General features: G+C 40.6%; 1 protein-coding gene across 9 annotated transcripts in view; it reads left to right on the forward strand.

The window, feature by feature from the left end:
- HECTD4 (HECT domain E3 ubiquitin protein ligase 4) overlaps positions 1–26,215 on the forward strand; it is a 190,892-nt gene that overhangs the window by 91,549 nt on the left and 73,128 nt on the right. For 7 of the 9 annotated variants that reach the window (XM_033837017.2, XM_033837009.2, XM_033837014.2 and 4 more), the window contains 21 exons: positions 1,538–1,662; positions 3,226–3,379; positions 3,838–3,938; positions 5,528–5,726; positions 7,820–7,966; positions 9,093–9,197; positions 10,274–10,437; positions 11,036–11,269; positions 12,247–12,439; positions 12,633–12,737; positions 13,207–13,295; positions 13,682–13,857; positions 16,333–16,468; positions 16,562–16,703; positions 16,793–16,959; positions 19,443–19,589; positions 20,273–20,457; positions 22,493–22,646; positions 23,765–24,045; positions 24,276–24,465; positions 25,424–25,505. In XM_033837017.2, coding sequence (XP_033692908.1) covers positions 1,538–1,662; positions 3,226–3,379; positions 3,838–3,938; positions 5,528–5,726; positions 7,820–7,966; positions 9,093–9,197; positions 10,274–10,437; positions 11,036–11,269; positions 12,247–12,439; positions 12,633–12,737; positions 13,207–13,295; positions 13,682–13,857; positions 16,333–16,468; positions 16,562–16,703; positions 16,793–16,959; positions 19,443–19,589; positions 20,273–20,457; positions 22,493–22,646; positions 23,765–24,045; positions 24,276–24,465; positions 25,424–25,505 — 3,276 coding nt within the window. The remainder of the gene's footprint in view (positions 1–1,537; positions 1,663–3,225; positions 3,380–3,837; positions 3,939–5,527; positions 5,727–7,819; positions 7,967–9,092; positions 9,198–10,273; positions 10,438–11,035; positions 11,270–12,246; positions 12,440–12,632; positions 12,738–13,206; positions 13,296–13,681; positions 13,858–16,332; positions 16,469–16,561; positions 16,704–16,792; positions 16,960–19,442; positions 19,590–20,272; positions 20,458–22,492; positions 22,647–23,764; positions 24,046–24,275; positions 24,466–25,423; positions 25,506–26,215) is intronic. The other 2 variants (XM_033837011.2, XM_033837013.2) reach the window with 1 other exon arrangement.

Raw genomic sequence — 26,215 nt, forward strand, 5'->3', positions numbered from 1 at the left:
CCTTATGTTGAATAATTTCTGAACCTATAGTTCATTCCATTTTCTATAATTATTTTTAAGTTAGCTTCTGTGTAAACTCAATAATTTGTTCCCACATGGCAATTTATAGCAATCCACAGATTTTTTTTTTTTATAGCCGTGGTTGTTATAATTTTGACAGATGCTTGAGGCTGTTGTTTGCATTGTTCTTCAGAATTTTATCTTTGTGGGAGAATTAGAGAAATCAATAACTTGATTCTTCCTTAAAATGTTGACTAAAACACACTGAAAAATTAACTAAGGAAGCCATAGTTGAAGATAAAAGCCACTATAGTTTGCCCTTTTCTTACCCCTTTTATGCATATATACTATATAAATAAGAGATTTTACATACCTGCTAGTTCATATTTATGGGTTTATCTCATTATGTAATCAATTTTTAAACAGGCAGAAATACCTGAATTAATCATTTAAATTGCTGACACTATTTATTAACTTATCTTGCCTTAGTTTCCTAATCAGTAAAAAGGGGCCATAACATCTCCCTTGTGAGGCTGCAGTGAGGATTAGAGCTGAGGCCTGTGCAGTAGCTGGATGTGCTGCTGCCGGCATGTAGTCAGTAGGTGAAGGCCGATAGGATTGATTAGTATGACTTAAGCCATGATTTTTCTCGTCTAGTCAGTTCAGAATTCCTTTTTTCTTAATGATAAAAATATCTAAATAATACCCCAAAAAGACTCCAGAAAATTCCAACAATGAAAACCAATGTTTTTTATTTGAAAGGTTAAATGTTATAAGTTCTTAATTAACCCATGGAAGGAAATACTCTTGGTAAAGGCAGAGTAGGCTGGCTTATCTAGGAATTCTGGGAAAAATAAAAGATATAGATTTCACCTAAAGGGTTAGTCTGGTTGTATTTTTTTTTTCCCTAATAGAAAATAACTGTAAACTAAACATTTCTATGATCTTAACTAGTGTTTCTTAACACATTATTTAGTATTTGTACTCCCGTGAACTCTCCAATAGTTATTTTTAATGTTTAATAGCCTGTAACTGCCTGCTACTTTAGTTGAATTTTTTAACTTGCCTCTTTTCAAGTGTAATGGTTTAAATCATTAAGTAAAAAGGTCACTTGTACTGTTTCAGAATGTTGTGTTTTTGTCTCATTTTATTCACCGCCTATACATGCGCCTTTTACTGTTCTGTTTTTCTCTTTAGCTATCCTCATACCACCCAAGGCAATCTTCCACCTGGACATTTTCTGGGCTGGCCACCGGGAGCTCTCTTGTGCTGGAGGGGATGGGAGAAATGCCTTTTCTCCTGGGGACTCGGTGTGCTCCCCGTGAAATACTGCGTATTTCTGTCAGCACTCCAGACCTTAGCCTCCCAACTCAAATTGTTACTTGCCATCCTAGCGGAACTTACTGCTTTGGGCTTATCCTGGCCACCTCATTATTTAATTTGGAAATGCATCATTAAATACATCATTTCATGTTGTCATTGTAAGTGTATATTCATCACAAAGCTTAAAAATAATTTTATGATATTTTCTACCTAGGAGCTAAAGGTCAGTATTTTGGCTCTTGCCACCCAAATCCTGACTGGATGTGATGAAGTGTTGGAAATGCTACAGCAGGTCACAACTGCCCTCATAAATAGTGACATAGCTGACCGGGAGCAGAGGTGAGGAAATGGGTTGTGAACTGTGACCTGCTGCCATTCAGGAAGAAGAATTTGCTTATGAAAGGGAAATCTTTTAGAAGAGAACATCAAATGTTCATTTAATATAGAGGGATCTTTGTGAGAACAGGTTGAAATGGCAAGTGTTTCAAAGCCAAACACAGTTGAACTTTCAATTAATGGTGCTTTTAGGTGGGACTGGGCTGACAACCACGATCTAAGGGTAGCAAGGTGTGGTGGACACCATCGTCTCTGTCACTTGGGTCTTCTACCATCAACACTCCCAAATTGGCCTTTCCTTTAATTATCTAACTCAGCACTATGTGCACTTAGTTCACTTATGGTAAGTACTTTAGGGAGGTAGAAGTGACTTAGTGATACAGATAATTAACTGCTATGCAAAAGACGACACTGACATGATATCTCAAGATTTTACGGTAATTTTATTTCTCCAAATACAGGAGTAATCTATGTATAGGGTAAACTTCTCTTTCCTGGTATTAAAGCTCTTTCTCCATACTCCCCATTAAAATTTCTGCTGTGGTTTGTTGTCAAAGATGAGTTACATCCTGTGTTCATTGATGATTTCAGTGTTGAGATACTGATCTGAAACAATCATGCAGTGTGTTTTTCCTCCAGTAACCCTGTCTGTCCCATGTCCCTGTTTCTCGCCTACTCCCAGAGAGTAGGTGGGCAGGTTGGAACTGAGAACAATATAATCCAGAAAGGTGTTGCACTGGGGCTTGTTAGGACATGTAAGGTTCACTGCTGGCACGTGGTGCAGATCTGCCCTGGGGAGGAAGTACAGTCTGAGAGCTGGGGAGACGTGGGGGTTGTTTCCGGTTCCAGCCCCAGTACCCTAAGCAGTTTTAGAGAATTTACATAACACACATGTTTCTTCGGGTGAGTCATATACCTTAATTCTTCTAGCAGAGGATTGGGATATTAAGAGTGTGATTTTAGGTGATCATTTCATAATATACACATATATCAAATCATTAATTGTACACCTTAAATGTATACAGTGATGTTAGTTATATATCAATAAAACCAGGGGGGAGAAAAAGAACGTGATTTTAAAGGCAGATTAAAAATCTGCCTGCCTCTGTCCCCGACAGGAACCAGTTTCTCTAGGTCAGAAGTGGGTATCGCTGCTCTGGGCAGCTGAGTCAGTGTTGTAGCCATTCACTGGCTCCTTATCAGAGACTCAGTGCAGCACTGTGACCTGCAGCCCCAGAGGCAAGGAGACTTGGCAGGTGGTAACTAGAGTAGCTGTTTGCATTTTAGAACCCATTTATAAAGTGCTTCGAAGGTGCTGTGAAATGCACCATGTAAACTTTTTGGGGGGCAAAATCACAGGTTGGAGGTGAAATCTATTACTAGATTTCTGTTCTCTCCCTCTCCTTCATGGTAGGTGGGAAATTTGTAGACTGAATTGCTGTAAAGGTAAGTGCTTAGCTAGTTTAAGGAGGTGCAGTTTAAGAGAATTTGTCAGATAAGAATGATAATAGTTTCTTTACATGCTTGGGAACTGCTTAAGCTGTGTGTTTTCTTGAACTTTCGTAGGTTAAAAGGCTTGGAACAAGTTACTAAGGCTACTATGCTCGGTCACCTTCTTCCTGTGTTACTGACCTCCCTGATGCATCCAAATTTACAGACTCTGACCATGGCCGATGCCCTGATGCCTCAGCTAGTGCAGCTGGTACTTTATACCAGTCAGGTATGATCCTAGGCGTGCCAAAGTGAACTGCTCTTCAGGAGCAGGAAATAAAGCGAAATAAAGGTGGAATGAAGAAAAACACTGTGTCATAAAAATAAGCTGAAATATTAAAGGAAAACATTTAATTTGTTTGACTGAATTACTTACTGCAATCTTTTAACAAATATTGATTGCCGGTCAGCTGTAAAAATGCTGTCTACGATGCAGCTGAGATCCTTTCATTATATTTAGTCTCCTGAGCCCTTGCTGGATATTGGTAACTAATATAAATGATATATTCCATTCCAGTGTTAAATAAAACAATATTAAGTGGTCTAAGTAGCAAAGCATTTCTTAGTGAAAGAGAGCAGGCTAGGATTGTAAAAAGATGATTTAAGTGAGAATTCTGAGTTTGGCTGTAGTACCATCCCAACAACTGACAAGTAAGCACTTTAGGACATGATGATTTTGTGTTTCAGACGGCTTTGCTGCTCAAAACCCAGTGTCCGGTTTTTGCTGAGGTGGGCTGTTCCCCATGTGGTGCATCAGACCAGAAGGGCAGGCTGTTCCCTGATGAGAGGTAAGGGATGCTGCTTCCTTGCAGGAACCTCTGCCACGTTTTCTTCTGGCGAAAGCCTAGTACTCCTTTTACAACAATGATTTTTCTAACTGGGAAAAGAAGGAGACTTCAGGGGCAAAATTTTACAGATAATTAGAGAATTGCTTTGGAGATTATAGGAACAGGTTAGAACAAATTTCCCCACAGATCAAGAGATTAGTTCAAAACTGAAAAGTTCTCATATACAAATAATGGAGATGTTTGACTTTGGCAAACAGTTTGACAGTTTTTTAAAAAGTAAACCTACATCTACCATATGACCCAGCTATTCCACTTCTAGGTATGTGCACAAAAGAAAAGAAAGCACAGATTCTTTGTGAAGGTTCATTAACAGCTTTAGTTAGAATAGGCCAAAACAAGAAACAACTCAAATGTCCATCAACAAGTAAAGGGGTAACACACTGTGGTATAGCCATACAATGGAATCCTACTCAGCAATAAAAAGGAATGAACTACTGATATTTTCAACAACACAGATGAGTCTTAGAATACTTATGCTGAGTGAAAGAAGCCAGAGCCACCTAAGAAGTACAAACTGTATGATTCTATTTATATAAAGCTCTAGAAAATACAAAGTAATTTCTAGTGAAATAAAGCAAAGAAGTGATCACCTGGATTACCAAGAGGATGGAGGAAACTTCACAGGTGTAACATATGGCCAAACTTACCAAATTGTACACTTTAAATATATGCCACTTATTATATGTCAATTACATCTCACTAAAGCCGTCTTTAAAAACATTGATCAGAAAGGAAGGACTTCGAGTTTCTCTAGAGCAGCGTGCTGTCCAGTTGAGCTTTGTGCGGTGATGAAAATTTGTATCTTTGTTGTTCGATGCTGTTGGCCACGGCCACGTGCTGTTACTGAGCACTTGCTATGTGGCCAATGTGAACAAGAAACTGAATTTTACATTGTGTTTCATTTAGATTCAACTTAAATGGCCACATTTGACGAAGTAGCCCCCACATTGGATAGCGCAGAGCTGAAAGGGAGTAAGAGAAATCCACAAGAGCTAAGTTTAGGATACAGGAGTTTGTATTCCACAGTCTTGGGCTGTGAAGTCCTTGAGAGTTCAAAGACAGTAGAGAAGAGGACCTTTGAAGGCACTTTAGTAAAAATTATAGTAAAAGTAGTCATGCAGTCTCATGGGTTTTTCAACAATTGACATTTAGATATAAACAAAGGAAACTTTACAGGACACTTCCTGTGGGATTTGGAAAGTGGCCAATCTTAAAGGTCCTTTAGAGTATCTTTCCCCCCCCCACCCCCTACCCCCGAGGAATTTTAAATGAGAGTTGGCAAGATCTTCTCCTGGATATGAATTGGGATTCCCCCTTGACAAAAGGGGGGGAAAATGCAAATATATTGTCTAACAAAGAAAAAAGAACCTTAGATACAGGAATGTTAAAAATGTTTCTGGTTACAGTGCTGTCATACTGTATGTTGTGGAAAATTAGAGCAAAATTTCTTAACCTTTTGTATTTTATTGTGTATACATTTTCCTTTCCTTGCTGTTAAGTTCAATCACTTTCTCTTTGTCTGGTTTTAGAATGCTGGAAGAGAAGGAAGAGCCAGGGTTTCTCACTGGTTTAAAGATTCCTGCTCCATGGGCTGCTGGGAAGACTGTGGAAACAGTCCATCCTGTCAGAGACAACTATAAATTTAAAGAAACTGTCCATATCCCCGGAGCTCGCTGCCTATACCTTAGATTTGATAGCAGATGCTCTTCACAATATGACTATGACAAAGTAAGCAAGAACTGATTTAGTATTGGTTTCACCTCTAATAAGCTGATTTCTTAGATGCTTCTTATTTTTCTTTGCTGCTGGTCACCATTCTTGACTTATTTCTGTCTGCAGATACCTCTTAGGAGAGCTTCTTAAGATAATGCCTTGAAGGGTAGTGACTGGGGGAGTCAGAGCCAGCACCTCTGCAGTCTGAGAACAGTGTTTTAATGATGTGTTGAAAGTGGACTTTTGTAAGCTTTCAAAGATGTAGATCCAAGTCAAAGGAAATTTTCTTTTCCATGCTGTTTCACTCTTGCCTTCCCTCGGTGCTTGGAATTCCTGTAGATGTGGGTGTCCACTCATCTAAAAAGGTCTTACTGCCCAATTCTTGGGGCTTCTCATGTATCTTTTGGGAGAAGGTGGCTTTTTAGAAGGGTTTCAGATGTGCCTAGGATCTGGTTTATATTTATTTAAATTATTTGTTCTTCTTTGCCATTACCTCAGGGCCCACATAGATTTTGAGGAAATATAGTTTCCAACCTAGTGGCTGAACAATTATAAGTAAAAGGAATCATGTTAGGGGTTGAAGTATTTTCTTCTGTCTCTAATTGTTGCATTGTAAACCATCGTGTTGAACCTGCAAGGAAAGGCTAATGAAATTGTGATGTGTAATGTATAAGAACAACTGCAGGATTGTCTGATAGTGTTTTATGTACACAGGATTTTTTTTTGTAGATTGTTAGCTATCTTGTCTTTTTCTCTGAACTATAAGGGCAAATGGTCTTAAATCCCATCAAGGGAGAGTTTTAGGGTAAAAATAGGGAACTTCTTAACTGTGTATACTGAGATGGTGAAACACATTATTGGGCAAGTTATAGAATCCTCTTTCCCCTTATCTTTTAGGGTAGTGAAGATTCCCAGATGTCTGGAGGGGTTTAAGACTTGCCCCTCAAACTCTCACCTTAGCTGGAAGCAAGAGAATTTAGAAAATTCTTTAGTGGGCCTTTCAAAAAATATATCTCCTGGCATCAGTCTTTCCCACTTCACAGCTCCTGGCAGTAGCTACCCCCATTTCCTACATTCAAATAATATGACTGTTTAAAATGGAAATGGAAGAGGTTGCCATTTTAGAGGGTGTCATTTTGTTTCTCCTTTAAAAAACAGTAACTTGCATCTTCTGATGTAAGCTAACCTCCACGTGCTGTAGACATTAGTGTTAAATGTGGAGGCTTACTACATGGACAAAAGTAACTCTTACTTTTCCAGTGGTCCCTGGCTGGTGTCCCCCAAAGGTGCAGAAGGGTAAGAAATCACAAAATGATTAAGCATCCAGGGCTAAAAGTGCAGCTTTTAGATCCAAACTGAGCTCAGAGGTGGTCACAGTGTGCAATACAAGACAGAATTAGGTATTTACAGAAGCCAGAGCCTTATTCTTCCTATGAAAGTATTTGAGTGCCAAATGATGTCTAAATGTTTTTTCCTCCATATTAGAAAGTTGGTTAATTGTATATAAATGAATAGCTTTCATTGAAGAAAAATATTGATACATGAAAACTGACCCAAGAAGAAGCAGCCCCCTTTCTGGCCCAAATTTGTGTCATTTCTTTTTATACCATTAAGCAACATTCTAAGAATATATGGCTTATTTTCACTTTGTTGCATTTTTAAAAAATCCTTATTCATTGAATTTTTTTTTTACTTTCATTTTTTATGTTAGGTATAACCATCTTGCCATCTGTATTTGTTCACTTTATTAATTTTGGGGAGGATTTAAGGGGGCAAACTATACCTGTTATTAATGGGCTATATGTCATTACTTAGGATTAAAATAGCTACTTTTAAAAATACATATAATAGCTGAGTATAACTATTTTAATGTGAGGTCCCCAAGCCAATTAAACTGCAGCAATATTTGATACTACTCTGTGGCTGCCCTGTAAATACCAATGGCTGGTTGCATCTAAACAAGTATCAGTTGTACTTAAAAAAAAAAAAAAAAAATCGGGAAATATTAGTTATACTGACACCAGTGCCTGGTTATAAATGTATTTTTAAACAAACATTTTTTTGCAGCCTTTTTATTTGTAGATGTTGTTTTTGTTTTTCTTTTACAGTCTAACAGTATATTTTCTGTTTTGAAGTTGGTGATATACGCGGGGCCTAACACAAACAGTAGGAAGGTTGCTGAGTATGGAGGCAACACACTGGGATATGGCAGCCGTAGTGTCTTAGGAACTGGTTGGCCGAAAGACTTGGTGAAGGTATGGTATCCAGGCACATTTGCTTCCCAGAAAAGAAAATGAACTTGCATTCCCCGTGGGCCCAAGTATTAACTCTATTTCTAGAAGACATTTGCCACGGGGGCTTTTGTTGAGGTGGGGCTGCCTCGGTAGGCCTGTAAACTCACTACTTTGTTCAGAATGACCCTCCTTTCGCTCGTAAGGCATCAGACCCCTATCCGCTCCAGAACTTGTATCTATCTGTTCCATAGGTTACTCCATGGGCTGAGGTTGTCACAGCATTTCTTTCCCTGTCCATTGAAAGGACTGCTAGTTCTTCCCACTCACTTATTCTCTAGACTCCCTTATGATGGGTGTCCTAGAACCATAGGGCCATTGCCGTTTTAAAATGTGGAATCAGTGTTTTCAAATGAATTGGGGCCTTTGGAGCAAAAATAACTATCCATTCTCAGACTGATGAGATTGGAGCCATGCTTTGTAATGTGGGCCCTTGAACTATAACATATCTACCTAGAATATGAATATGAACTGAAATGCCCACTAAAACCTGAAAACCTCTCCAGAGTCTGCTTCCAGAGCCTTTATCTCACATATATTATGTACCCTCTTTAATTCAGCCATAGGCAGCAAGTTACCTCCAGAGGTATAGTCCAGATGCGTCCAAATCTGGATCAGCACAATACTTTTAATCGTTCTCTGATTTCCTGCATTTTGTTTCTTACTCATGGTATTGATTCAGCAATACAGAGCAAGGTCTTTCATCACTCTGTGTTCTTCAAGCTAATGGCTATTTGCCCACCTTATTGGCACAAGTGAGGTGGTGAGATGGAGGAGGGGGAGGGCAGAAAGTGTAGAAATCTGAGGATTTTATTGAAATTACGTTCAAGATTTGATCTTTACTCTGATCCTGCTATTGGGCAATCGTGGCCATTTCACAGATGCCTCATTCCCAAAACTACCTGGTCAGGAGAGACAGCTGAAAGGTTGGCATCCAGATGAGAGGGGATGGAATTTGAATCAAAAAGCGAGTGAGAAAAGAAGTGAAATGTTGGCTGTGGTCCCTCTGAAAGTATATCTCTGAAATTCATTGCTCTCTTGAAAATTGTGTCTTGTTTTTAAAGTGCATTTTCCCCCCTTAAATTTTAAGGTGGAAGGAGATACAGTCACCTTCTCCTTTGAAATGAGAAGTGGCCGTGAACACAACACTCCCGATAAAGCTATGTGGGGCTTTGCTTGCACAGTTCGCGCTCAGGTACTTGAATCTAACCACTGCTGTGGGCATAGTGTACTTTTTCCTGTGTGCCTTGGTTATGTACATCATATTTGCCTTGGAAACGAGGCAAAATATGAGCTGCTGTTTCATCCATCTCTTCCATTTGGCAGCAGTAGACCACTAATAGAAGTAGTAGTTGTATGGACTAAAACTAGCTGGGACCTAAAATCAATACAGCACCACAGAAAGAATCCCTTGGTAGGGGCTCCGTCTTCAAAGCCTGGAGAGGTGGTCTGCCTCCAGCATCTTTCCAGAGGGTGAGGAAGACTTGAACACCTGGTAGAAGTGAGCCCTTGGATTCTGGGTTTTAAGAGTAGTAGAATCGGATTATTTTTATTCTGTTCCCAAAGGCTCTTCTTGCTAGTCTAGATCTGTCTCTGCTTAATTACTCATGTTACACTCTGTATATAGGTTTAATCTACTCCTTTTAACAGTACCAGTTACCTTCCTCCCAGGAATCTATTTAAATAAATTAAATCTATTTAAATAAATTAAAACGTATTTTCAGACTTGGCGGTTGCTTAAGTTTAACCAAGCCAAGGATCTCTGGAGTGGGATTATCTGCTAGAATGTAAGCTCCATGAGGGCAGGCCTCTTTGTTTTGTTCTCTGCTTTATCTCAGGCACCTAGAACAATGGCTGGTACACAGTAGGCACTCAATAAATATTTATTGAATGAATTCAATGTAATCATTGACAGCATCTTCGTTCAAGCACAGAATGGAGGTGACAAAATGAAATAGTGATTTATACCTGGATAGGTACAGCAGAGAGGAAGCTATCCAAAAAATCTTGCATGTGATTTATGCTGTTTCTAATATGGAGTCTTACTGACTCTTCTCTCTCCAGAATTGTGTTGAGACTTCACTCTGTGGTCATTCCAGTGCCACCGTCTATCTACTCATGGTGTTGGGTGCTGTCTCTGTGTCCCGTAGCAATGATACTTGATACTGCTCCATGAGCCCCTGTGGTTGGGGACAGTGCAGTGTGGTGCAGCGCAGGTGAAGTGCTCCTCCGTGTAACTGACCAGTCTGGTTTGCCCTGTCTGCATTGTAGGAGTCTTCAGAGGATGTGTCGGGAGGCTTACCTTTTCTGGTAGACCTGGCTTTAGGTCTGTCTGTGTTAGCTTGTTCTATGTTAAGAATCCTATACAACGGACCAGAAATTACCAAAGAAGAAGAAGCCTGTCAGGAGCTGCTGCGATCCAAACTTTTACAAAGGTAAGAAAAGGCTCAAATTGGACTAGTTTTGCTCGCAAAGGAAAAAGGACTTTATGTGGAAAACTACTTTTAGTACATTTCCCAGCTGATTGTGCCTACTGCTTGCCAATCCATGGGTTGGATACCATGGGTATCGCTGTGTCTAAGAAATAAGATGAAGATTACATCAAAGTGCCTTGTGGTCCTTACTTTACTAAGTTTGAAATTACACCCTTGATCTGTGTAAGCTTTTCTCCAACCCAAATACTGTATACTTAAAGAATCCCCAAAAGGATGGGAAGATGGACAATAAAGCAAACATAGCAAAGTGTTCCTTCTGGAATCTTGGCTGTGGGTATATGAGTGTTAGCTGTGTAATTCTTCCAACTTTTCTGTATATTTAAAAGTTTTCATAATAAAATGTTGGGGAGGAGGTAGAGTCCCAAAGATGGGGTTTCATATAATGCTTATTTTTCTTTAGCCTCTGGAGGAGGTTTGATGAATAAATACTTAATACATAATGTGATCCTTCAAATGTTGAATATCGATATATCTGCAAACTTCAAGTAGCTTTCCAGATAGAAGAGGAAGTGAAGAATCTCTTCTTCTTTATGTTCAGGTGCCAGTGGCAGGTGGAGGCCAATGGTGTGATCTCCCCTGCCCTTACTCCAAGCCCGTCTCCACTGCCTCTGACCATTGAGGAAGACAGAGAATTCACTTACCCCTCTGACGTCCTCGTGCCTCCTGTTGGAAACTACTTTGACCTGCCCCGGATCAGGCTGCCTCCAGGAATCATGATAAAGCTCAGGGAAATTTCTGGGCGTGCCAGACCTCAATTTAGACCAAGTATAAAGTATGTTGCTATACAGCACTTTATTTTCCCAATGAAAAGCGAAGGGGGTGTGTTTCTTCTTGTAGTCTAGCAGATGAACCTTTCATTTTACATGTACTTGATGAATGTTAACCAGGTGCTCTGGAGAGTACCCCCAGGTGGTGTTCCAGGTCGGTGGGTTAAAAGCGTGGGCTCAGCAACGTTAGTATCGCCTGAGAACTTGTCAGTTCTTGGGCCCCATTTCACACCTGCTGAATCAGAACCTCTGAGGATGGGGCCCAGTAGTAATCTGTGTCTTGACAGGTTTTCCATATGATTCTGATGCATGCTAACATTTGACAAATTCTAGGTTTTTCTCAGGTGGTTTGACCTTCTACTTGAAGGTAGTCATCAACTTTGGTTTCCATAGGGTTTAGAGACATTTCTTTATTTTCAGCGCCTGGAGAGATGGTAATCTTTAATCTAGAATGTGAGGTCTTGCAATGTCTTTGTGGTATTCTAGTTTAAAGTTAAGTCTGTTTTGCAGGCCTCTGCTCTGCCTTCTGAGGCAAGATTGGCCATTTCAGAGAGAAGAATTTGAAGAATAGATGAAATTTAACATGAAAAAATACAAAAGCACCATTGTTTTCAGCCCAACATCCATACGCCCAAAATACTACCAGCCATAATACTGCATAAAATTAATTGGCAGATACATCGTGCCAAAGATCTTTTATTAAGCTCAGACCTATTCCAGCTCTAATATAACACCAGCTCAAAATATACAAATCATAGAAAATGAAGTCTGTTTAATTTTGATTTTCAGCTTCATTGGCCAATGTCAGTTTTATCAGGTAAATATATCAAATTATTGCCAACTTGTAATAAAGAAAGTGTGGTGAATATTTAACATACTTAAATCAAAGCGTACACTCTTCCATCTATAAAATACAGTATTGGTAAGTTGAGAACTTACCAATTCTAGTCATATAGCTGACTGGTTTCCCTTGTGATCGCAGAGAAGTAATCCAGCCAGACGTGATGGAGGAAATGGTGGTATCATGTGTCATTAAGCACTTGAACTTGGTTGATGCACTGCAGTCCCTAATAAATTTCCAGTATCAAGAAGAACATGCTGAGGAATATGATTTATTGTGTAAAATCATGGGAGAGACATTTAAGAAACTCAATGCCATGGAGAGACAGCTGCAGGTAAGTGAAAGTTAAAACATTTAGATGTCTCTTATAACTGTGGGAGATGACTTCTTTCCTAGAAATTTAATGAAGTTTAAAAAGTGATCTGAATTTTAAAAAGATTATTGCAACTAAAATTTCTGAATTTACAGATTGCATTTGTTTTTATTTTGCATCTAGTTTCACGTTGTTTTATATTTTAATGTGTCAGAGTGTTGCAGAATTGGAACAGAAATGGCAAAGTGAGGTTGATGATGCCACACAGGGGAAACTGGAGAACAACATGCCTTTCTTCTATGATTACCATTTTAATGAGGTGAGCAAGCTGTATGACTCATCACTGGGGCATTGCTATTTGTAGTACAATGGTATATACTGTGTGCGTAGAGATAACATCATTTTTAAAATGTTGCATACCTTGAAACATATCCATTGTTTAAAAAGGGTTAAATAAGGTTGATTAGATTAGCATGTCAATGATACAAAGAATAAGTTACTCCTTATTAAGTTTTATAAAGCAGTTATCATCATTATCAAATTCTGCTTTCAAGCCTTTAAAAAAAAATAAAAGAGTTATAAGCACTGAGGAAATCCCCAGAAAGTAGTCATTGCCATTTTTAATCATTAAAATATCAAATAGTAACTTACAAATGTGCTTCTGGTGTAGAAATATGGACCAAAGGTGGGTTTTTTCCCTGAAATTTTCTGTTCCTTTTAACACGTACAGTAAAACTCAGTTTTTGCAGATTCTGCATATGATCTTTTCTTGATTTTTCCTTCTTTAGAACAAAATGAAAGAACTAGAACTTTTGTGTTCAATGAAGGAAGTCTCCTTTGATGGAAATGATCTTGAAAACATGGTCCTGTCTCTGAGGTTAGTGATGTTAGTAACTGTGTAAAGCTAATTTATCACTTTGATGCTCAAAACAAAATGCAAAGATCTCATCTCTTAACAGATATTTTAAAAAATATTGTGCATTCAACTAAATATTTTAGAGTTGGAACTTATTTGGTATTTGGAAACTTTGATTTTAGCCTTCAGAAGTTAGCATATAGGCACTTGAAACTGGGCAAAAGGAACTAAAACTGGCCACAGTTCATAGCACGGCTCTCCTCGGATGGGGAAGGGGGAAGGCGAGCAATATTTATCAGATTACTTTTGCTTAGGTTCCCCTCTATCTTCTCATATCCTTTGTAATGAAACACTTTAGTTTTGGTAAACCAGAGGACAACTAAATGCACATCAGTCTTTCTTTATAGGGAGAAGTTCCTACAAGAAGTGAATTCTCTTATTCAGAAACCCTCGCACCCACTGGCTAAAACGAAGACGTTAGTGAAGAGTCTAATGAACCGAGCTGAGCTGTTGCTGCACGTCACCATTGCGGCCCAGTCCGGCCTCACAAGAAGCATCTCAGGGACCCCCGCAGAAACACCGGGTACTGCTGACAGCCAGCCCTGAAAGGCTGTCTGCGCTAGTCTGTTCATAAAACATACATCAGCTGCTTTAAAAAAAAAAGAAAAAGAAAAGAAAATCACTCTTGTGTACTCGTAGAAAGGAAAAAAAGGAAATTTCAACTTTTTAATTTTGCCTTTTACTTTTTCCAGCCAAGAAGTACTTTTCATTGAATTCATGTGGTGTTTTGTGAGTCATCTGAGCATCAGGGGTGCCTCGTCATTTGCCTTGTTTAGTTTTGAGGGGAAGCATCTAAGGAGCCCAATAACATGTATTTTTATAATCCCAGTGCCCCTCATTTTTAGATTATGGATTGTCATTTTCATAGTAACATATAATTAGTCAACATTGTGAATCCTGGAATGCATCATATTTTTCTCTTTACTTGAAGCTGAGTTTGCATTTCCTCTTTAGTAATTATGTGGAACCTTCTAGCATGAATTTCCACTATTAATTTTTTTCCTAGTCACATTCTTTTTTAAATTAATTTATTTTATTTATTTATTTGTGGCTGTGTTGGGTCTTCGTTGCTGCGCGTGGGCTTTCTCTAGTTGCGGCGAGCAAGGGCTACTCTTCATTGTGGTGTGCGGGCTTCTCATTGTGGTGGCTTCTCTTGTTGCGGAGCACGGGCTCTAGGCATGCAGGCTTCAGTAGTTGTGGCTCACGGGCTCTGGAGTGCAGGCTCAGTAGTTGTGGCGCATGGGCTTAGTTGCTCCGTGGCATGTGGGATCTTCCTGGACCAGGGCTCAAACCCGTGTCCCCTGCATTGGCAGGCGGATTCTTAACCACTGCGCCACCAGGGAAGCCCTCCTGGTCACATTTTAATTGCTAGCTTGAAAACGCATTTCTCAGGGAAATCAACGAGTCTTCTTACTTAAGCCAGATCCACACACTGGGCAGAGCCCATAATAGCAAGTGTTAATTCTTACCCTGAGAGAAGAAGTCATAAACATGTTCTTTTCTTCTTTTTTTTTTTTAATTTATTTTATTTATTTTTATTTTTGGCTGCGTTGGGTCTTCATTGCGGTGCGCGGGCTTCTCATTGCAGTGGCTTCTCTTATTGCGGAGCACGGCGCGCGGGCTTCAGTAGTTGTGGCGCACGGGCTTAGTTGCTCCGCGGCATGTGCGATCTGCCTGGGCCAGGGCTTGAACCTGTGTCCTCTGCATTGGCAGGCAGATTCTTAACCACTGCGCCACGAGGGAAGCCCATAAACGTGTTCTTAAATGAAAGACTCCATGTTGTCTAGACCCATTGCCCGATGGACACTGTGGAGCAAGTGAACTTGTTTTCATCCCATCTGATTGCCCAGGGCTCCTCTCACTAGGGAGAGAAGTCTAGGATGACTCCCAGGTTTCTGACCCCAGTAATAGGGTTCCCCTGCAGCAGGGGAAGCATGCCAGGTGTGCAGTATGAACACATGCTAAGATGGTCAGCTACACCATGTCCCTGGCCACATTAGCCCGTGTTCATTGAAGGTCCCATGAAAGACTTACCCACTCAGTAAGCCTGGTGGTGCTTTCCAAGAGGCTTTTGGCATTAGAGATGATGAACCAGTAGTTTCCTAAGAGACAATGTCTTCAAAAATTATAATTTTTTTAGATTGAAGCTATCTAACCATTTTTAAGACAGATTCAAAATGACCTCAACTTTCTTAACATCTTTTTTTCTTTACCTATCTTCACATGCAGTTTTGTCTGCTTCCATTAAAGTGTTCCTTTACAAAACAACTATTTCCTTGATAAGAGTGTATATCTTATAGGAAGGGCTGGTCAGATTCTAGCTAAAGTGTGATATTTACTCACATCAACTATGATCAAAGCAGAGGTATCACCAAATGGCAGTAAGTCAGCTAAATAAAGCCAGCATTAAAGGGGGAACAAAGGCCATCTCTTAAAAAAAAAAAAAAAAAAAGGATCTGGATTTATTTGAATTAAGATTTTTTGCTTCCAGAAATTACTTTCTCTGTCCTCTCTTGCTTTCTGGAATGCTTAATATTAAAGTTAACACTGATGGTTTACGAAATTAAATGAATTTTTCAGCCTTTCTTTGGAAACCCAATTTGATAAAAAGAGTTTAGTTTTTCAAGATAAAGTAATTTTTAACCTTGATATTCGAGGTTTTAAACCTCAGTATTCAAGGTTTTAAAAAATTGGCCTAGGGCATTCCCTGGCAGTCCAGTGGTTAGGACTCTGCACTTTCACTGCTGAAGGCCTGGGTTCAGTCCCTGGTTGGAGAACTAAGATCCCACAAGCTGTGCGGCACGGTGCCCCCCTGCCCCCCCCAAAAAAAATTGGCCTAAAAATCATCTGTGTGCTGTGCTAGCTGGTTTGGTGGCTGAACTGGAAAGCAAAGATACTCTTAGACAGTTCCGTGGTTCCTTGTTACTTTTCGCTGTTGCTGCCATCCTTACAAATAGGATAGCAGATATGTCAACGTTCTTCTTCCTCTCTGTTCCAGCTTGTAAATCAGCCTCTGAAACAAAGGTGATATCTCATGCTGTGCGGCAGCCTGTTTTTCTTCGCAGCATGTCGGCTCCTTCTGACCTGGAAATGATTGGTAACGAAGATTTGGAATTTACTAGAGCAAATCAGAGGTAAATAGCTAATGGCCAAGGTTGGATTCCCACCTGCGGCTGAGCGCTGTCATCGCAACACACTCCCTGAGCGGCTTTCTTGTTTGGCTGTAGGCGGCGCCACGTGACCAGCCACCGCAGCAGCTCCTTCACGCTCCTGCAGTCATTGGCCATCGAGGACAGCAGGGATAAGCCCACCTACAGCGTCCTGCTGGGGCAGCTGTTTGCTTTCATCGGCACCAACCCTGACCAAGCTGTACGTCACATTTTGCCGACCACAGGTGGATAGCACGAGGGGTCGTGTGACAGCAGGAGTCAGGTGTACTTCCTTTTCATGCGTTTCAGGTGTCCAGCAGCAGCTTTCTTTTGGCTGCGCAGACAAGGTGGCGGCGGGGAAACACTCGCAAGCAGGCGCTGGTGCACATGCGGGAATTGCTGACGGCTGCCGTGCGAGTCGGGGGAGTGACACATCTTGTGGGTCCAGTGACAATGGTCCTTCAGGGAGGACCCAGGTCAGTTGTTTCTGTTAGTTTATACTGTCCTGTCTGGAATGGGCAAAAGCCATTCCAGAGATTACTCTTGGAGCAAGATCTTAGATTTTAATGTTTTCCCATAAAATAATATACTTTAACAAAACTGGTACAGGATTTAATTTTAAAAATTCAGCACATATAACAGAAAGTAAAAGTCTCCTTCCCTTCCCTTCCTAAATTTCACTCTGTTCATTAAGAGCTTGTTGTATCAACTATGCATACATAATAGCTATTTCATTCTCTTTGTATGCTTGAGTGTGTATGTGTATGATTTTTTTAAAGCTCAATTCAGATTATATTACACAGACCTTACTGTAATCAGTTGTTTTCCTCAATATATCTTGGATATCTGTGTCTTTTCATGTTAATATGTATAGATCTGCATTATAGCTTTTAAGAACTTCATGGACCTCAGTTGTATAGGTGGTTATATTTTATTTAACTCATCCACTACTGATGGACACATAGTTTCATTTATTTATTTATTTTGTGGTACGCGGGCCTCTCACTGCTGTGGCCTCTCCCGTTGCGGAGCACAGGCTCCGGACGCATAGGCTCAGCAGCCATGGCTCACCGGCCCAGCTGCTCCGCGGCATGTGGGATCCTCCCAGACCGGGGCATGAACCCGTGTCCCCTGCACCAGTAGGTGGACTCTCAACCACTGCGCCACCAGGGAAGCCCTAGGTTCATTTATTGTTTCTTTCTCTCTTTCACTTTCCCTCTCCTTCCTTTCTTCCACCCTTCCTTTCTTCCTTCTTTCTGTTTTGGTTTCCTTTTGCATTAACAATAGTGCTGCAGTCAACAACCTTATATCCCTATATTTTTGGTGCTTATTTTTACTAGATCAAATTTCTTTTCTTTTTTTTTGAATTTATTTATTTATTTTTGGCTGCGTTGGGTCTTCATTGCTGCACACAGGCTTTCTCTAGTTTCCTGGAGCGGGGGCTGCTCTTTGCTGCGGAAGAAACAAAATTTTAGTTCTTGCTCACGTCCATTGCAGGTCTGTCTTGGCTCATGGTAATCACAGAGAGCTCAGGACAGAGGAGGAGACCACCATCTCGAAAGCTTTCAGGGCCCTTGTCAGAGCTCTGGCTCGTTGGCCAGACTAGTCACATGCCCACCCAACCGCAGCGGTGCCCAGAGGCGTAGTGAGTAACACTAGTGACTGCCACAGCTTACTTCCAGAGTAGTTTCTCTGTAACAGTGGCAGCATTATTCCTTTTTCCCTCATTACATTTCCCTCATGACATTATTAATGCCATGTGTCAGACGTCTAAAAAAAAATGCAGAAAATCCCAAAGTATAAAATAAAAATGACCTGTAAATCTAGCATCTTAAAATAAAACCTATTAATGTTTTAGTGTATTTGTTCAGTCTTTAGTCTAACCGTAGTTATCTCCTATAATGTTTTTAGTGCTCGGATAGCACTGCATCATATCCCTGGACCTTTTTTAAGCCAATTTCCTATTTTTAAGCCTTAGTTTTTATTTATTTTTACTATTATAAACAATATTATGTTGTATATCTTTGTAGATAAGTCCGATAGTTCTAGTTTTCAGCTAACATTAATTGCCATAGAATCTATCCCAGGTTGTGTTTTTACATTGGGAAAGTCTTATTTCCCAACAGGATTCTCACATTCTGCTCATAATCAGAGTACGAACTTGCAAAGGACGCTTCGCTAATTTATTTGTGTCTTGGTTTTCTCACTAGTGCAATTGTATTTACAGTATTCAGTGCTGCATGGAATGTCGTAGCCATGCCTCAAATGAATGGTTTCATTATTAAATAAGTTTGGGAAATGTTGGGTGCCATTCTCTTGCTCCTAGAGATATGAAAGACTTTAACCTTAAAAGGTTCTGAGTAGTCCTGCAGTGAGGAACCCAGCTTACCTTTACCTAACGTGGGATTTCCCAGACTTTTCTCTTTTTTTTGGCTGTGTTGGGTCTTCGTTGCTGCACACGGGCTTTCTGTAGTTGCGGCGGGCGGAGGCTACTCTTCATTGCAGTGCGCGGGCTTCTCATTGTGGTGTCTTCTCTTGTTGTGGAGCATGGGCTCTAGGGGCACGGGCTTCAGAAGTTGTGGCACAGAGGCTCTAGAGCGCACGCTCAGTAGTTGTGGCGCACGGGCTTAGCTGCTCCGTGGCATGTGGGATCTTCCTGGGCCAGGGGTCGAACCCCTGTCCGCTGCATTGGCAGGCGGATGCTTAACCACTGCACCACCAGCGAAGCCCTCCCAGACTTTTCTTGAGTGTGGGCGTTGTCTTTGAGGCACACTTAGAAATCCTGCCCAACAGCCTTCTGTGATCCTGCAGTTTGGGAAACACTGATCTCCAAGATTCCTTCAGTTCTGGATTCATCTAGACACTCTTGGGTTTCTCAGAAGAACTCTCTTGCTCTTGTGTTCACTATCGCCGTTCTTGACATGGTTGAGGAAGTCTGAGCTTTGGTTCTGTTCCCTAGAATTGAAGAACTAACCTGTGGTGGGATGGTCGAGCAGGTCCAGGAAGCCTTCGGCGAGACCATGACTTCTGTTGTCTCTTTGTGCGCCCGTTACCCTATCGCTTGTGCGAATAGCATCGGACTCTTATGTACTATACCTTACACCAGGTAAGCAAGGAAATGCTTTCTATTGTTCGTAAGGTACACCACAATGTAGTTGATTAAACAGAAATATTTTTTAATTAAAAAATTGGATTTTTTGGTTTTGATTATCCAGTGACACTATCACTCTGATTAAATGAGCTTGTCTCCTGACAGACACTTAAAGTTACTATGTAAATTCCTTATTGTTGAGTTCCTGCATGATCAAATGTGGATCCCCATTAGGGATTATATTACAGTGTCAAAATGGAGAAGTTTGAAGGAAAGAAATAGGTCCCTAGGAAATTATTTATATACTGAGCAAAATTTTTTGCCTATGCACATTTATTTCCTCTCTTAGTTACTTGATTAATAGTTTGAAAATGTCAAGAATTCATGAAGTCATTCTTTGAATCCCCTTATGATAAAGTATGTAGTTTTTTTCTATTATGGTAACCTTGTGTTGATTCCATCGATTTTTACTTTGCTGTTGTATACGAACTAACCAGAACTTGACGTTCATTATTTATGAAGGAAAATACTCATTCTAAAAAATTTCTATGTTGAGTTATACATTGGTATCCTAAGTTGTGGACAAGAAACTATACTGACATGTTTTATGACCCTTTGACAACCTGAATCTTAAGTGAGAAGTTCCTAAGGGCTAATCAGTTATATTTCTTTCATTCAACCCTTTCTGCCTGGCCCAGGAGTGAAGAGAAGTGCCTGGTGCGCAGTGGCCTTGTTCAGCTCATGGATCGACTGTGTAGCTTGAGCAGTCAGACTGAGTCCAGCTCCAGTGAGAAACAAACCAAGAAGCAGAAGGTGGCCACCATGGCCTGGGCAGCCTTCCAGGTGCTTGCCAACCGCTGTGTTGAATGGGAAAAAGAAGAAGGTGAGAAGCAGGATTCCTTTCTAGAGCTCATTGATTTCTTCTATTGATGTGTTAATATTAAGTATTTGTGCTGGATGGGGGAAAGAAAAGCTATATTAAATTACATAAGTAGATTGGTTGAATCAATTATGTTATCATGGGAGCCTCTTCATCGGCATGGTTCTATGAAAATTTACTACTCTATGACAGTAAAGAGTATCCTAACCTGGAGGACATTATGCTAAGTAAAATAAGCCAGACACAGAAAGACAAATACTGCAGCCATCTCACTTATATGTGGAATCTAAAAAAGCCAAACTCACAGAAACAGTAGAACAGTGGTTGCCACGGTTAGGGGGTGGGGGAAATGGGGAGATGTTGTTCAAAGGGACAAACTTTCAGTTATAAGATGAATAAGTTCTGGAGATCTAATGTACAGCATTGTGATTAGAATTAATAATACTTTATATATACTTGAAAGTTGCTGAGAGAATTAATCTTGTGTTCTTATCCCCTCCCACACACACAGAAAGGTAACTATGGGAGGTGATGGATGTATTCACTAACTTGATTGTGGTAATCATTTCACAATGTATATGCATATTAAATCATCACGTTGTACACCTTTTAAAAAATTCACGTTCTACAATCTGAATATATACAATTTTTATTTGCTAATCATACCTCAGTAAAGCTGCGGGGGTGGGGAGGAACGATAACCATCTGAAAGGAGTACAGTAACCCCAGGAAATTGAAGACATCTTTCATTTCCTTTTTGTCAACACTGCTAACGGTGTCCGAATAAATATTTTTATGCAATGATTTTCCAGTTGCACTTCTGAGGTGCTATTTTCAGATTATATTTTCAGTCACCAATCCAATTTAAAAAGTAAACTTGAAGGATAACTTCTCCATAGTATCCCAGGTATATAGCTTGTTTATTTATTCATTCACTCTGTGTCTTATTGTCCTGAGAGCCAGGCATAAGATGAATAAGGCATCATTCCTCACCTTAAAAAATATGGTCCAATTAAAAATAAAGATGCTGTGATGATCCATGTAAAAAAAAAAAAAATATATATATATATATATATATATATATATATATATATATATGGTCCAGTGGGGGAAATAGACCAATGAACAAATAATTACCGGGCAATCAATGCCATGATCAAGGTGCACACAAAGTGCTATGGGAGCATAGAGGTCCCTACAGACCAACTGTGCTAGGGATCAGGCAAAGCTCCCCAAAGAAGGTGACATGTGAGTTCTTCTTGAAGGATAAAGAAGACTTCTAGGTAGAATGAACAGTAAATGGCAAATAATTTTTGTGGCCTTTACGAGAGATGTTTGGGGAAGGCTCTGGAACTACAATGAAAATAGAAAGACCCCAAAGTGTCTTTTATTGTGTTTGAGAAGAGGTAGGGTGTGAGTTAAACATCAAGACGTTTTCCAAAACAGAAACAGACTCGCAGATATAGAGGGCAAGCTAGTGGCTACCAGTGGGAAGAGGGGCGGGGAGGGGCACTATAGGGGTAGGGGACTAAGCAGTACAAACTATTGTGTAAAAAATAAGCTACGAGGGTATATTGTACAACATAGGGAATATAGCCAATATTATATAATAACTATGAATGGAGTACAACCTTTAAAAATTACGAGTCACTGTGTTATACACCTGTAACTTATATTGTACATAAACTGTACCTCACTAAAAAAAAAAAAAAATCAAGATATTTTCATCACAGTAAAATAGTGATTCTTGCCTGTCAATCAAAGTATGTTTCTGGGTTTTGTGTGGATGAATTATATTCAGTTTTAATTAAGAGGAATGTCTTTCCCCAACACTGAATCATTTCTCAAGTTACTGTTACCTTGTTTATGTTCAGTTGTTATCTAATGAGGAGACACTAATTGGATGGCTAATGAAATACTGAGCAGGTTAAAGGAAAATTGGGCGAAGGGAGGGCTTTAATGCAGGCTCACCACACCTGCAGACTCGCCATGCCTTCCTGGAGCTTTCACTGTGCTTCTCCTTTCTTGCACTCTGAAGGCGGCTCCACAGACGCTGTGCACTCAGGTCTGGCCCGTCAGGTGTCCAGCCTTCTCACTAACCACCTCGCCCGAGCGACAGAGAGCTGTGGCAACCAGGCTGCCGGGAACGATGCCCTCCAGGACGTCCTGAGTCTTCTCAATGACCTCTCGAGGTAAGGAAGGCCCAGCTGGGGCTTCCCTGGTGGCACAGTGGTTAAGAGTCCGCCTGCCGATGCAGGGGACACGGGTTTGTGCCCTGGTCCAGAAAGATCCCACATGCCGCAGAGCGGCTAGGCCTGTGAGCCATGGCCGCTGAGCCTGCGCGTCCGGAGCCTGTGCTCCGCAACAGGAGAGACCACAACAGTGAGAGGCCCGCGTACCGCAAAAAAAAAAAAAAAAAAGGAAGGCCTGGCTGGAGCTGTGGGAGGAGGTGGCTTTTCCTCTGAGTGATTTGGCTTCCTTTGCGGGTGGTTGTCTTTAGAAACATCTTACTAGGCCATCCTGATATGCTCCTGCATCAAGAAAAATAGCAGAGGATGAAGTCACTGAAAAATAGCATTTAGTTCCAAAATAAGAAAATTATTTAGGTGAATATCTACATCATAAAATAACATATTATCATTTGCTTCAATACTTGACTGGCAACAGCTGCTAACCTTTTGAGTCAATACAATTGCATTCAGTAACCAAACTTCTTTACCTTCATTATAGCAAGATTAAAGGATAATCAGCCAGGACCTGTAATTAATTCGCCTTCTCATGCTGTGTCTTTAAAAGAAGATACTCTGTGGAGGTTTAATCATGTGTGAGCTGTGAGGCCCACAAAAGCTTGTCCACATAAGGATGCTTATTCTTTGGTTTCTGCTGAAATGTAACACGTTCAGCTGTGGCAGATCCCAGACTCTTGAGGCCAGTACAACACTGTATGATCTCTGGTCTTGAAGCACTTCTTAAAAAGGAATAAAAGACTAAACTAAAAGCCTCCTAGCTTGGGTTTCTAAGTCTTGGTGTTCTGTGAATCATGCTGAACTATAGGATCTCAATTAAATAAACATCAAGTATCAGAAAATATTCAAAAATCTTTTAAAGTATTATTGGTCAATTATGAGCTTTCATCGGATGTTTACAAAAACCCTTAATTCTCCTTCATAAAAACGTATTGCCAAATCTGTGTCTTCCTCATTAAATATGAAGTCATCAGTTTGTTCAACCTCATCTAGGGAACTTCTGCTTCTGAATTTCTGTAGATAACATTCTCAGCATTGTGGACCTTTTCTTCCTCCTTTTGCAGGAGTCACATAGGTAAAGCCATCCTGAGCCAGCCAGCTTGTGTGTCCAAACTCCTCTCCCTGCTGCTTGACCAACGCCCGTCCCCAAAGCTGGTTCTTATCATTCTTCAGCTGTGCCGGGCGGCACTCCCGCTGATGAGCGTAGAAGACTGTGGGAATGTGGAGCTCCCACCCTGGAGCTATTCTGTCCCCTCCCTAAACAGCGAGCAAGAGGATCCCAGCGACCCAGCGTCCAAGATCGCCTCGTTGCTCTTAGCAAAGCTAGCAGATTACGTGGTCCCAGGTGAGTAGCCTCCTGGACGGAAGACTGGCACTGAGGCGCTCACTTCCTGTGGACGGTCAGACCGAGCTTTCCCTTGTCCACAACTGCAGCTGTGCTTCCTGTGATAAAAGGGAGAGAGAGCGGAGAAGGGACGAGCGGGAGAGAGGGAGGAAGAGAGATTCCAAAGCCAGTGCTTTCCTTATACAGGGGAGCCGCACAAACAACTTCGCAATTTTTTTGTTTGCTTAAAGGATGTCAGACAGTCCTTTCTCCAACCGCTTCCGAACCTGACACCACGTTGACAAAAATCAGCCCCAAGAGTTCCTTAAAAGGAGATAAAGACCCTGGAGAAGAGAGTGAAGCAGTGGATGGCAAGCTCTCTATCTTTATCCACAAGCGTGAAGACCAGTCATCCCATGAAGTTCTCCAACCATTACTAAGGTGATGATTGTAATAGCTATATGCCATCAAGCACTAGCCATGTCGCAGGCACTGTGCTGAGTAAGCCCCTTACAGGTATCAACTGTCTCAGTCCTCTTAACACCCCTAAGAGGTAATCAATGTTACTATCATCCCTGTCATTACATATGGAGAAACTGAGGCAGAGCTGAAATATAAATGCAGGTCCCTCTGATGCAGAACCCAAAGGTACTGTCTCTCCAGACCCAAAAGAGTGAAAATCCTGTTGAGAATGTATCATTTGTGTCCTACGAGGAGTCTATAGTGTGACCTGGGCTTTGAGAAGGAATAATGCAGCTTGGTTTTCAGTTATTGGCATCCTTCAGCCATCAGTAAATTTAGGGATACCATTGACTGTGAGGTGAAGAAATAAGAAACTTTTTTATAGCTTTATTTAATCGAAGGATGAATGGTATGATTGCTCAACAAGGAAGTAAAAATATATAATTACTGTCCAAAGTTTACAAATCTACAGGGCCCTGTCAGTGGAATCCAGGACAACGAGAAGATCCCACAGAGCACAAGGGAATTTAGGAGAGGTGTTTATGTCTCAGATGGAAGAGTCCTCTCTTCAAATAAATGATTGAATGATGGTGTCATCCTCATAATTGGATCCCTTGTCTGCCATCATGGCAACCGAAAGCACTACTAAGCGTGGTCAGGGCAAGTCAGCACATAGATGAAGAAACTTCCAAGGAACATTCCTGGGCACTGTGAAACGTCATAGTACAAATTTGGTGAAAGATTTTTTTGAGAGCCAGGTTTAGGAGGCAGGGGGAGCTGAATTATTAGAAAGGAAGATCCAGTCATTCACACCAAGGCAGCAATCCAGGCTGTTCTTAAAATCCCCTCACTTTGGGATTTAGGTCACTCACTGAGGCCTCCCCAACCTGTGACCATGCCTGTAAACTCATTGCCTCTCTCTGCCTTCCCATTTTAGTAGCTCAGAAGGACGGCCCTTCCGACTTGGTACTGGTGCCAACATGGAGAAAGTCGTGAAAATGGACCGAGACATGACAAAGGTAACCCCAATATGAAGGAACCCGCTCCGCCAAGACCCACAGTCGCAGAACATATGCCAGGCTTCAGGTTTTCAGGAGAAATTTTTTTTTTAAATTTCAAGTTACCACAGGGTGAGAAATTGAAGACAGTGGCTTAACTGAGGCCATTTTCAAGAGAACTAGTCAAAATCAGTGTATCATTAACGTTAAAATGTAGAAGAGAACTCTTGGTTTTGACCTAGAAATTTTCTTAGCTCTGTTAAGAAAGTTCTACAGTCTAAAAATACTTTAAAAGTGATCAAAAAAAAAAAAAAGTGACCATAGGGTGAAAGGTTAAAAGAGTAATAATAATAGATAATAAGAAATAAAGACAAAAAAGCCCGTGAAAATATAAAAATTATGCTCAGGTTCACAGATTACACGATAAATAATTAAAGGGAGGTAATAAAACAATAGTAGTGTATCATCTTTACCTGTCGCACTGATAATGTTAAGATCGATGGTACCCATTATTGCCAAGGTGAGGGTAAATAGGCATTTTCAAGTATCCAGAGACAAGCCTGTCCTTGGCAGTTCTGTTTGTAAAAAACAAAATAGAATCTGTGTACCCATAAATAGGGGATTTGTTAAAGAAATTATTACATTCATATAATGAAATACTGTACAACTATAAAAATAATCAGGTAGGTCTAAATATATAGACATGGATATTCATGATATTTTATGGTATC

This window comes from Tursiops truncatus, chromosome 13 (genome assembly GCF_011762595.2).
Source record: "Tursiops truncatus isolate mTurTru1 chromosome 13, mTurTru1.mat.Y, whole genome shotgun sequence".
Lineage (NCBI taxonomy): Eukaryota > Metazoa > Chordata > Mammalia > Artiodactyla > Delphinidae > Tursiops > Tursiops truncatus.